We start from the raw sequence: 14,126 nt of genomic DNA, 5'->3' as shown, positions 1-14,126 counted from the left end.
CAAAATTAGGGTTGTTCTAATGTTGTTTTGCGGTTAGTAATACAAAAACATTCCTACATATATGTATCAGACAAATATAATAATAAAAACTAACAAAAAATATAATGGGTATTTCTGTTTGGTTGTTTTTTGTGTTGTTTTATCGTTGTTGTTTTTTTGTTTTTGTTAATTTGTTTTTGTTGTTTTGCTATTGTTTTATTGTTGTTGTACTATTGTTTTAACATTAAATAAGACCCTGGAATGACAGGTAATGGAACGTCTACCAGTACTCATCAAGAGCAATGGACAATGGAATGAAGATCACAATTATGTGAACTATGTGGCTAGTGGAGAATTCATACCAACAAAATGCAAGTACGAAGAGCTACTGCAAATACTGCTTACTTCATTGGGTTGCGAAAACACCAGCACAACACTACAAATACAGTACCAAGCTAAAGAAGGAATACCACCAATCAAAATATGCAACGATCGAAGCCTCTACTTTTACTTGGAATTGAAAATGAAGGAAACAGATTTCACTACATATCCACTATGTGTCAACCAGCAAAACAACAACACAACACCTGCTGCAACACCAAATTCGATATCCACAACAACACCGTATGAATATAATGTGGCAATGATCGAAAACAACACAACAACGCTTGAAAACAACATAACAACAACAGAATCATACACAACGGGACAGCAAACAGAAGAAGGGGAAAAGTCAGAAACAATAGAAGATGAGGAGGACAAATTCGACATAATTGACTATGCAAATCTGGTTGCTGAAGAAATGGTAGAACAACTTGAAAACACCAGTAAAAAACTGGATCCAGAAATCGACATCAACAATGCAAAGTTAATAACAGACAAGCAACACCCTGAAGTGGAAAAAGGACAGACATACAAAGACAAAGAAACTCTAAAAAATGTCCTCAGCTACTACGCAATCAAAAACAACTTTCAGTACAAAGTGTGGAAGTCCTGCTCTCAAGAGTACAGTCAGAAATGTGTTTACGAAAGCTGCAATTGGTCACTAAGAGCATCGAGAAATGGCCCAACAAACACATTCATAATCAGGAGGTTGGTTTTTAGTAGTTTTTTAATGTTGTTTTTGTTGTCAGCCTTAACAAATGCCCTGTTTCCACAATTTGTACTGAAATACACATGTTTGGTATCTCCAACAGGTTTGTTGTAATAGTTTTTTAATGTTGTTTTTGTTGTTTTTTTGTTTCAATAGGTTCTCAAATATGCACACATGCCCCATAAATATTAGGCATGAAGACCAAAGGCAAGCAACATCGAAACTGATAGGGGAATGCATAAAACCGAAGTTCTTGAACATAAAGACCAAGGCAACAGCGATGGACATAAAAGGGGAGTTGAAATACAGATATGGCATCAAAATGAACTATATGAAAGCTTGGAGAAGTAAGGAACATGCAGTAAACGACTTGAGAGGTAATGCTAGTGACTCGTACAGCCTAATACCGAGTTTCTTACACATGGTGGAAAAAACAAACCCTGGATCATTTGTCGATCTGAAAACGACAGAAGACAACAGCTTGCTCTTTGTTTTCATGGCGTTGGATGCATCCATAAAAGGGTGGGGAGCATGCATACCGATAGTTGTTATGGACGGAACGTTCCTCAAAGCAGCTTATGGGGGAACTTTGTTGTGCACATGCACACAAGATGCAGCTGGTCATATTTTTCCACTAGCGTTTTGTGTTGCAGATTCTGAGAATGACCAATCTTGGAAATGGTTCTTCAAAAAATTTAAAGAAGCGTATGGGGTACGGGAACACCAATGCCTAATTTCAGACAGAAATGAAAGCCTCATCAAAGCAGCGAGAGAAATCTATCCAGAAATTGCACACAGTTACTGCGGTTACCACATTTTGAGCAACCTTAAAACAAGCTTCAAACAACATGCTGCCAAATACAATCTGCCATTCTTTGGAGCAGTGAAAGCCTACACAGAAAAGCAATTCGAGTTCCACATGGCTGAATTGGATGGATTGGACAAACGCATAAGACCTTACCTAAAAAAAATCGGGTATGAAAAGTGGTCAAGAATTCATAGCCAAAACAAGAGGTATTCCACAATGACCTCAAACATATCAGAATCACTGAACGCTGCAAATTTGGCAGCAAGGGAGCTACCAATTACAACGCTGCTAGAATGCTTGAGAGCATTGGTGCAACAATGGACGCATACTAATAGGACAAAAGCACACAACACCTTCACTAAGCTATCACCAACTGGAGAAGACATACTGTTGAAAAATTACACATACTCATTGAATCTGGAGGTAAAATATTAATTATGCTTCTTTTTTTTTTTTTGTAAAAAAAAAAACAAACAGTAAGTAAAAGGTGTTGTTGTAGTGTTGTTTTAATAGTTTTGTATTGTTGTTGTAGGAATTACAGCTATGTTTGTTTTTTTTTTTTTAATAAAATTTAAAACAGGTTAAAGCAACAACAGATTACTTGTTTGAGGTAACAAGAATGAAAGAATCGTGGGAAGTAGACCTAGAAAAAAGAACATGCACGTGCAACAGTGTAACACCCTAACTATCTTAGGCGTATTACGTGATTTTTAAACGTACTGTGCAGCTCGTTGCTAATCAACGAGGTTTATGGAAAAACGTGATTAATTAAAATTTTGCTTTTTCATTAAACTTATAAACCATTTTACAAAAGTCTCGGGATCCCGATTTATAAAATATTTACAAAAGTTTTAACTGATTAACTTATACATCAAAATGAAAGTCGTCTAACGACAGTTACAAAAATCTCAGCCGTGCTGTCCCGAGGATCGTACGCTCCAGGCCTAACCGCCCCGACATGTACAATCTCATAAGCTCGCTCACGGTCCATCAGCTACAGCCTTGCCTTTACCTACACATGAACATAAACTGTGAGTCGACAGACTCAGTAAGAAAGGCATAATAATATCATACATAAAACTGACTGCCGTGTCCAACACGATACTGAGTCCCGCTACTGCCATGTCCAACATGGTACTGAGCACTACTGCCATGTCCAACATGGTACTGAGTTTTGAACGTTCAGGGGACGGTACTATTGACAAGTATCCTCCTGATCGGTCGAACCGGTCATACTCCGGCTGCTGGTCATACTCCAGCCTGTACCGACGGGGTAGGTCAATAGCAATGAACCACCAACCAAGTGTCAGCCTGATCGGTCGAACCGGTCATACTCCGGCTGCTGGTCATACTCCAGCCTGTACCGACGTGACAGGGTTGGATGGTTCGAAGCCTAAATACATATCTAATGTAATCTAGCAGGCTTCCTACATGCACGCTAAACATGTAATCTACATATGCATACTGTTATACTAATCTTACCTGGATTCCGATTTCAGGTGTGCCGGTCAACCTGACTGGAACTGAAGCTGAACGGCGGATTACTGGCTCCTAAACCATAAAAATCACAACGCTATAAGTGACACGCTAAATCACTTCCCGGGGACTAAAACTCGAAACTAAAAGTTTCCCTATCGATAAAAAGCATGGCAATACCCCTAAAAACCCAAAAACGAGGAAAACTAGGGTTCTGAAAAATCCCCCAACCGGAAGACCGGTTGCCCAACCGGAATTCCGGTTCTGGGAAATTCAGGACCCCCATCCGGAATTCCGGATGCACAACCGGAATTCCGGTTCCTCGCAGGCAGCCAACTAAAAATCCCATAACTCGACCAATTTAACCCCAATTGGTCCCAAACTTTCCAGACCTGTTCTATATGTCCCAAATAACAAATCCAAGGCATCAAACCTACCCAGAAACCACAGATACAAAATTTGCCATTGGAGCTCAAGCTTTGAGTTCCAAACTCAAGCTTGAGCAAACCACCAAAACAAGCATGCAAACCAACTTAATTCTACATAACTAAGCATAAATAAGCTTCTGAAAACATATAAGAACAACAGCAGCAACATAGCACAGATTACACACTATTTTCATCAAAATCACACATTTTGCATAGAAAATTTCCAAGCTTTGCACAACCTATCTAGCATGCATTCCAACCTAACTAAACATAATTAATCCAGTATTTGAACATAAAAATAACAACAATCACAAGCAGCAGCAACACATTCAAAATTAACATGCATTTACTCATAATTTCATCAAAACTCAAGAATTTTAAGAAAGGAAGAAGATGAGCTAACCTAGCTTGCAAAGGGTCTCAAGAATGGATGAAAGTTGCTTGGAAAATCAAAGAGAAATCAGTTCATGCACTCCAAAAGCTTCAGCCGAAAGTAGAGAGGAAAAGAGAGTGTTTCTTTTGAAATTTCTAATTTTTCTAAGTGTGAAATGAGAGAAAAAGGATTTTCATGCATATAACACCTTATTTCAGCCAAAATAAATAATTAAAAATAACATTTAATTTCCATTTAAAAGTCACAAAAAGACAAAAAGTCATTGGGGCAAAAGACCATTTTGCCCCTCCACCAAAAATCACATAATCACCACTAAAGGGGTATTTTTGGGAAATTCTAAATTCCCGGCCATTCCCGACATTCCCAATGTCTAAAACCCGTCCCCAAAATACTAACATACTAAGTTGTGATTTCTACTGAGCCAAACGCCGAGTTCCAAAATACCGGACACCGGAAATGCGAAATATAAAAACTACTGATGACATAATCATGCATATCTGAATTCCATAAATAACAGTAATAAATTATTTAAATAGCTATAAATAATTTCATAATTAACATAAACAACTGCTAATTTCCAAATTAACTAAGCGGGCTTTACAACTATCCCCCCCTTAAAAGGATTTTGTCCCCGAAATCTAACCTGAATAACTCCGGATATTGAGCTCTCATATCTGACTCTAGCTCCCAGGTGGCTTCTTCCACCTTACTGTTTCTCCAGAGAACCTTGACCAATGCTATGGTCTTATTCCGAAGGACTTTATCCTTTCTATCCAGGATCTGCACTGGCTGTTCCTCATATGACATGTCTGGCTGAAGCTGAAGACTCTCATAACTGAGTATATGAGAGGGGTCTGAAACGTATTTTCTCAACATTGAGACATGGAATACGTTGTGCACTGCTGATAAGGCTGGAGGCAATGCTAACCGATATGCCACTTGACCTATCTTCTCGAGAATCTCGAAAGGTCCTGTAAATCTAGGGCATAACTTGCCTCTTTTCCCGAAACGTTAAATCCCCTTCATCGGAGATACTCGCAAAAACACATGGTCCCCTACTCGGAACTCAACATCTCTACGTTTCGGATCTGCGTAACTCTTCTGTCTGCTCTGTGAGGCAAGCATTCTAGCTTTTATCTTTTCTATTGCCTCATTGGTCCGCTGAACTGACTCCGGACCTAGGTATTTCCTCTCCCCTGTCTCATCCCAGTGGATAGGGGATCTACATTTCCTACCGTACAACAGTTCATAGGGTGCCATCCCTATCGTACTCTGATAACTGTTGTTGTATGAAAACTCTATTAACGGTAGGTATTTGCTCCATGAACCCTCAAAGTCCATAACACAGGCTCTCAACATATCCTCCAATATCTGAATTGTCCTTTCGGACTGACCATCTGTCTGAGGATGAAATGCTGTACTGAATTTCAGCTTCGTACCCATTGCCCGTTGCAAACTTTGCCAAAATTTGGAGGTGAATTTCGGATCCCTGTCCGAAACTATAGACTTCGGTACCCCGTGAAGTCTCACTATTTCCCTGACGTACAGTTCTGCCAACTGATCCACTGAAAATGTTGTTCGTAGGCCGTGAGAAAATGAGCAGATTTCGTAAATCGGTCCACCACTACCCAGATGGAATCATGCAAACCTGTGGTCCTAGGTAACCCGACCACAAAATCCATCGTAATATCCTCCCATTTCCATTCTGGTAGGGTTAGAGGCTGCAACAACCCTGCTGGTCTACGATGTTCGGCCTTGATCCGCGACAAGTGAGGCATCTCGATACGAATTCTACCAAATTCTTCTTCATACCGCTCCACCAGAAGTACGGTTTCAAATCTTGGTACATCTTGGTGGTGCCGGGATGCAGAGAATATGGAGTAGAATGAGCCTCCTCAAAGATCTCATTCCTCAGTTCCACACTGCTCGGAACACAAACCCTAGCTTTATACAAAAGCATCCCACTGTCTGTCACTGAAAAGTCTTTGGCTTGACCAGCCAATACCTCATCTCGGATTTTCACTAACTCCGGATCTGTCATCTGAGCGACCTTTATTCTTTCCAACAGATCAGATTGCAGCGTTAAGTTGTGAAGCTGACCTACCACAAACTCAATGCTGGATCTAACCATATCCTCAACTAGCTGAGATGAGATCTGAACCATGCTAGCTACTTGCCCGGGACCTTTTCTGCTCAGGGCATCAGCCACTACATTGGCTTTTCCGGGATGATAGAGGATCTCACAATCGTAGTCCTTCACTAATCCCAACCAACGCCTTTGTCTCATGTTCAAATCTTTCTGAGTAAAGAAATACTTGAGACTTTTATGGTCGGTATAGATCTCGCACTTCTCCCCATAAAGGTAATGCCGCCAAATCTTCAGTGCAAAAACCACTGCGGCCAATTCTAAATCATGAGTCGGGTATCGCTGTTCATAATCCTTTAACTGACGGGAGGCATAGGCGATAACCCAATCGGCTTGCATCAATACGCACCCCAAACCCTGTTTGGATGCGTCACAGTAGACTACGAACTTCTCCTTGTCCGAAGGCAAAGCTAGTACCGGAGCAGTAATCAACCTCTGTTTCAGCTCCTGAAAACTAGCTTCGCATTTATCTGACCAGATAAATCGCTGATTCTTCTTTGTAAGCTCGGTTAGGGGCATTGAAATTTTGGAGAACCCCTCCACGAACCTACGGTAGTACCCAGCTAATCCCAAGAAGCTTCTGATCTCTGTCACTGTCTTCGGTCTCGGCCAATCCCTGACGGATTCGATCTTGCCGGGATCCACCTTGATCCCATCTTTACTCACAATGTGCCCTAGGAAGGACACCTGAGACAACCAGAACTCACATTTCTTGAACTTGGCGTAGAGCTTATGTTCTCGAAGTCGTTGCAGTACCATCTGAAGATGTAACTCATGCTCCTCTTCTGATTGAGAGTACACGAGGATGTCGTCGATAAACACAATCACACAGATATCGAGGAAATCCTTGAATACTCTATTCATCAGGTCCATGAATGCTGCATGAGCATTGGTTAGTCCGAATGACATAACCAGAAACTCGTAGTGTCCATACCTAGTGCGGAAAGCCGTCTTTGGAATGTCCTCCTCTCGGATTCTCAACTGATGATAACCCGAACGGAGATCAATCTTAGAAAAGACCGTCTTCCCCTGAAGCTGATCGAACAAGTCATCGATCCTAGGTAATGGATATTTATTCTTCACCGTCAGCTTGTTCAACTCTCTGTAGTCGATGCACATCCTCATAGATCCATCCTTCTTCTTTACGAACAAAACCGGGGCTCCCCAAGGTGACACACTGGGCCGAATGAACCCTATGTCAAGCAACCCTTGGAGCTGAATCTTTAATTCCTTAAGTTCAGCTGGAGCCATCCTATACGGGGCTTTGGAAACCGGATCCACCCCTGGTGCCAAGTCAATCACGAAGTCAATCTCCCGTGAGGTGGTAACCCCGGAAGTTCTTCGGGAAAAACGTCCAAAAATTCCCGAACCACTCGATGTCCTACGGCCGAATGGTGTACGGCCGAGTGGTGTCCACCACCACGGCCGTAAACCCTAAGCACCCGCCGTGCAATAATTCTCTCGCTGACATAGCCGAGATCACCGGGATCCGAGATCCCTGAACCGAACCCACAAACACGAACGGTTCTTCACTTTCCGGTTGGAAGACCACCATCTTCCTCTTACAGTCAATGCTCGCCGAATATTTAGATAGGAAATCCATTCCTAAAATAATATCGAATTCGACTAAGCTCATCTCTATCAGATCAGCGCTTAACTCTCTACCATCTATCCTGATCGGCATAGACCTAATCCACCTATTGGAGATAACCAATTCTCCGCCGGTGTAACGGGGTTCCAAACCACCGATTCATATCTATCATAAGGTCTACCCAACTTACTAAAGACTCTGGCCGCCACATAAGAGTGTGTAGCCCCGCAATCAAACGACCGAATAAAGCGAGTTGTTAATAAAAATCGACTGTAACAACCGATGGGCCGGCATCCGCATCGGCTGCGTGATAGCGAACACCCTGGCTGGAGTGGGTATCGCTGGAGCTCTCGGTGCCTCTGGCCGGAGCTGGGGACATTCCCTCTTGAAGTGTCCGGGCATGCCACAATGAAAGCATCCCTGCCCCTTGCACTCACCCCGATGGTGCCTCTTGCAACTAGGGCACTCGGGATAGGAGAATCGGGTCTCATTACCACCAGGACGACTCCCTCTGTTCTGGTTCCCCCGGAACCTCTTGTTCTGACTCGAGCCACCGGAAGCAGTGGGTGCCCTCTTCCTCTGATCAATGGCCGAACCACTACTCCCCCTGCTAAAGCCTGATGCAGGAGGGGTAGGAGCTCCGCCACTAATCGGAGTACTAGCTGACTCTGACATGCACCCCACTGCGCCCTCAGCTCGCAATGCCTTCTCCACCATCTGAGCATAGGTGGTGCTGTCGTCGGTGGTAATCATCAGGTCATGCCTGATCTTGGGATTCAACCCGTCCAGATACTTCTCCTTCCTGCTGAAGTCGGTCGGCACAATTCCCGAGGCTAACCTCGCCAACCGGTCAAACTGAGTAGTATACTCAGTGACGCTCATGTTCTCCCGCTGGGTCAGGTGAACGAACTCTTTCCTCTTGGCGCTTCTGACCGCCTCATTATAGTATTTCGCGTTGAAGAGTTCTTAAAACCTTTCCCAGGTCATGGTGGTGACATCGTGAATCTGAGACACCATGTCCCACCATACCAGGGCATCCTCCTGGAACTGAAACGTGGCGCACACCACTCTGTCGTTACCGGTGACACCCATGAAATTCAGGATTCGGGTAATCACCGTCAGCCACTGCTCGGCTTTCGATACATCTGGACCTCCCAAGAATACCGGAGGTGCTTGCTTCCGGAACCGCTCATACAATGGTTCCAATCTGTGGGCCGCCACCACTATCTCGGTCTGGGCAGCAGGGGCAGGTGCCACTGGTACAATAGGCACTGGAACTGCAGGAGCACCCTGCTGTCTCAACCTCTGGATCTCGAGGTCTTGTTCTTCGATCCGGGCTTGCATCTCCGCAAACCGTAACTCCCAGTTCGGGGCTCCCTGATCGGCTGGGGGAGCCTGGGCAGCCTGTGGCGGGTTTTCATCACCCCGGCCACGAGCCCTGCCTCGGGGACCTCTGCCTCGGCCCCTAGCAGGTGGGGGAAACTGAGCTCCCTGTCCCTGATTCGACCCTACGGAGTTGCCCTGACTCCTGGTAGTCCGCCTGGCGTCCATCTAGTTAGAACCGCCTGCGAAACCAAGAGTTGGCATATCAGGTCGTATTCAAGGCGAGCTTACTAATGCCGCTTAATTTGGAAATTAGAAATGGAACATGCGCCTATTTTACTATCAGGCTACTAACATGCTTCCTAACAGGCTTTTCTTTTTCATAACTGAATAAAATAAACTACTAAAGCAATAGAGGCTTACTGAACCGTGAACCGAGCTAACTGCTGATGATGATTGTACATGTCGTGACGATCTTCGGAAGACAACCTGGCGGCTCTGATACCAAATTGTAACACCCTAACTATCTTAGGCGTATTACGTGATTTTTAAACGTACTGTGCAGCTCGTTGCTAATCAACGAGGTTTATGGAAAAACGTGATTAATTAAAATTTTGCTTTTTCATTAAACTTATAAACCATTTTACAAAAGTCTCGGGATCCCGATTTATAAAATATTTACAAAAGTTTTAACTGATTAACTTTTACATCAAAATGAAAGTCGTCTAACGACAGTTACAAAAATCTCAGCCGTGCTGTCCCGAGGATCGTACGCTCCAGGCCTAACCGCCCCGACATGTACAATCTCATAAGCTCGCTCACGGTCCATCAGCTACAGCCTTGCCTTTACCTACACATGAACATAAACTGTGAGTCGACAGACTCAGTAAGAAAGGCATAATAGTATCATACATAAAACTGACTGCCGTGTCCAACACGATACTCAGTCCGCCATCGCCATGTCCAACATGGTACCGAGCACTACCGCCATGTCCAACATGGTACCGAGTTTTGAACGTTCGGGGGACGGTACTATTGACAAGTATCCTCCTGATCGGTCGACCCGGTCATACTCCGGCATTGGTCATACTCCGGCTCGTACCGACGGGATAGGTCAATAGCACCGAACCACCAACCAAGTGTCGGCTGATCGGTCGAACCGGTCATACTCGGCTGCTGGTCATACTCCACTCGTACCGACGTGACGGGGTTGGATGGTTCGAAGCCTAAATACATATCTAATGTAATCTAGCGGGCTTCCTACATGCACGCTAAACATGTAATCTACATATGCATACTGTTATACTAATCTTACTGGATTCCGATTTCGGGTGTGCGGTCAACCCGACCGGAACTGAAGCTGAACGGCGGATTACTGGCTCCTAAACCATAAAAATCACAACGCTATAAGTGACACGCTAAATCACTTCCCGGGGACTAAAACTCGAAACTAAAAGTTTCCCTATCGATAAAAAGCATGGCAATACCCCTAAAAACCCAAAAACGAGGAAAACTAGGGTTCTGAAAAATCCCCCAACCCGGAAGACCGGTTGCCCAACCGGAATTCCGGTTCGGGAAATTCGGGACCCCCATCCGGAATTCCGGATGCACAACCGAATTCCGGTTCCTCGCAGAGCCCAACTAAAAATCCCATAACTCGACCAATTTAACCCCAATTGGTCCCAAACTTTCCAGACCTGTTCTATATGTCCCAAATAACAAATCCAAGGCATCAAACCTACCCAGAAACCACAGATACAAAATTTGCCATTGGAGCTCAAGCTTTGAGTTCCAAACTCAAGCTTGAGCAAACCACCAAAACAAGCATGCAAACCAACTTAATTCTACATAACTAAGCATAAATAAGCTTCTGAAAACATATAAGAACAACAGCAGCAACATAGCACAGATTACACACTATTTTCATCAAAATCACACATTTTGCATAGAAAATTTCCAAGCTTTGCACAACCTATCTAGCATGCATTCCAACCTAACTAAACATAATTAATCCAGTATTTGAACATAAAAATAACAACAATCACAAGCAGCAGCAACACATTCAAAATTAACATGCATTTACTCATAATTTCATCAAAACTCAAGAATTTTAAGAAAGGAAGAAGATGAGCTAACCTAGCTTGCAAAGGGTCTCAAGAATGGATGAAAGTTGCTTGGAAAATCAAAGAGAAATCAGTTCATGCACTCCAAAAGCTTCAGCCGAAAGTAGAGAGGAAAAGAGAGTGTTTCTTTTGAAATTTCTAATTTTTCTAAGTGTGAAATGAGAGAAAAAGGATTTTCATGCATATAACACCTTATTTCAGCCAAAATAAATAATTAAAAATAACATTTAATTTCCATTTAAAAGTCACAAAAAGACAAAAAGTCATTGGGGCAAAAGACCATTTTGCCCCTCCACCAAAAATCACATAATCACCACTAAAGGGGTATTTTTGGGAAATTCTAAATTCCCGGCCATTCCCGACATTCCCAATGTCTAAAACCCGTCCCCAAAATACTAACATACTAAGTTGTGATTTCTACTGAGCCAAACGCCGAGTTCCAAAATACCGGACACCGGAAATGCGAAATATAAAAACTACTGATGACATAATCATGCATATCTGAATTCCATAAATAACAGTAATAAATTATTTAAATAGCTATAAATAATTTCATAATTAACATAAACAACTGCTAATTTCCAAATTAACTAAGCGGGCTTTACAAACAGGTTCCAAATAGATGAAATGCAATGCGGGCACGCAGTGGCCGTGATGAGGGAGATGAACATGGACCCGTACACCTACTGTTCAGATTACTACACAAAAAAAAATTGGCTGGCAACTTATTCAGGGACAGTTTACCCAATAGGACACCAAAGTGAGTGGTAGGTACCGGAAGAAGTGAAGAATATTATAGTCTTGCCTCCACATGAAAGAGTAAAATCAGGAAGACCAAAAACATTAAGAAGGAAGGCTGGATGGGAAAAGAATCAACACAACAAGTGCAGCAAATGTGGTGAACTGGGGCATAACAAAAGAACATGCAGCAGAAGACGTAGAAGGGAATAAAAACAACAACAGAACAACAGTGGAAAAACAAAAGAAAACTACACATACGTTTTGAGAATGAGATATTGAGGAATTTAAATTTCTGAAATACAAAGGGAATACAGTTTTTATTTGAAAAACATTGATTACATTGGGAATTGTTGATACTTTAGATTGGATATTAAAAGATGTTGGATACTAAATTGAATATATATATGAAGTTTGTTATTGAAACAGTTTGTGTTTTTAATACTGAAATGAATATTTGTATTCAAAAAAACAGAGAAACTATAAGAAAAAAAAAACAAAAAAAGAAGCGATGTGAAATGAAAAAACTAACAACTTTAACATACCAACTTGTTTGTACATAAGAATAATAAGAAAAAACATACAAAAATAAAAGATTACATATTGTCCACACAAAACGTAAGGAAACACAACAGAACACCAATGTTTGTTTACGAAAAACAACATAAAAAACATTAAAACAACATTAAAAAACTATAAGAACAATGACAGTCTGATTGAAAAAACAAATCACTTCTTGGGAAGGCTGGGAGGGGCCTCGGATTCACTTTCAATGTTCTCAGTTTGCTTCTTCATGCCATATTGATAAAATAACACAGCCAAACGATCGCGGTGAATTTCCACATCAAAATCAGAGGATGGGATGGGTTTGCCATCAATGAAATACTCAGCAAATGATGCTACAAAAGCACCACAATCACTGGAAAAAAAACAACAAGAAAACACAAAAACAGACACTATGAGAACACTGATAAAAAACAAAGTCACATAACAAAAAAATAAAAATACAAACAACCAGTGAAAAACATTGAACACTAAACATAAAACTTACGCTGTGACCTGCTCGGGTAAACCATCAACAGCAACAATAGGGAACGGTTCCATAGTGCTAAACTTAGCTTCGTTGCGAAGGCCTTTGAAGTCTAACATAGAGAAGTAATATGGTAAAATAACAGAGAAAGGCTTGCAAGCCTCTTTGGCAGCTGTCATATACCTCCCAGAACGCAATGAATTGTACAGATATATCCGCCGCTCAGTTATGTTAAGACGACCACAAATCCAATGATCCTGTAATTTTACATTGATAGGCATAACAACATGATCAACCAAATGCCAAGGAGGGGCACATAATATCTTACCACCTTGAATGTACTGGGCCACATTGTGAGAAAGAGACAACACCGATATATCGTTGTTTTTCTCAACAAACTTCTCATACAAAGTTGTTATGCTAGAACAAAAGAGGCAATCAGTTGTGGTGACTTTGATTTTCGGCTCAGCTGAGTACATTATTTTCTTACGAAGATAATAGAAAATGATGTCAATGTGCTGAACAAAAAGAAAAAAAAAGTAAGTAAAAAACCATTCAAACTTATAAAAAACTAACAGAACAACACTTAAAAACATTAAAAAAAAATAAATAAAAAAACAATATGTAAAATAATAATAATAATAAAATAAAAACTTACAGAATTGGTAAGGAAACAATTAGGGTAGGCAAGGTTGTGAAACCACATCTTGTTGCTGATGTCCTCAACACCAAAACGAAATGGCGGAAATATTGTGTCCTTACCCTTACAATACACATTAGTTGTTGTGCTAAAAAAAAAACAAATAAAAAAATATCAAAACACAAATAAAAAATAAAAAATAAATGGAAAACGATAACAGATATATAACTGAAAACACCTACAAAAATACTTACTTAGATTTATACTTTCTAAGACCTGTATCAACCCACATGACAAACTCAGCTTCCAATTGCGGATCGACAGGTTCACCAATCTTTTTGTCCAACGGGCACAAAC

General features: G+C 41.6%; 1 protein-coding gene across 1 annotated transcript; it reads left to right on the top strand.

The window, feature by feature from the left end:
* The first annotated feature begins 182 nt into the window (after nucleotides 1–182).
* Nucleotides 183–2,565, top strand: LOC115703906 (uncharacterized). Its single transcript, XM_061108066.1, has 3 exons — nucleotides 183–1,071; nucleotides 1,229–2,303; nucleotides 2,461–2,565. Exons 1-3 carry the CDS (start codon nucleotides 251–253, stop codon nucleotides 2,563–2,565), a joined length of 2,001 nt encoding a protein of 666 aa, XP_060964049.1. The 5' UTR covers nucleotides 183–250.
* Nucleotides 2,566–14,126: the final 11,561 nt, after the last annotated feature.

Source organism: Cannabis sativa, unplaced genomic scaffold, assembly GCF_029168945.1.
Source record: "Cannabis sativa cultivar Pink pepper isolate KNU-18-1 unplaced genomic scaffold, ASM2916894v1 Contig4, whole genome shotgun sequence".
Taxonomy (NCBI): domain Eukaryota; kingdom Viridiplantae; phylum Streptophyta; class Magnoliopsida; order Rosales; family Cannabaceae; genus Cannabis; species Cannabis sativa.
This window is presented reverse-complemented; position numbering and strand designations above follow the sequence as displayed.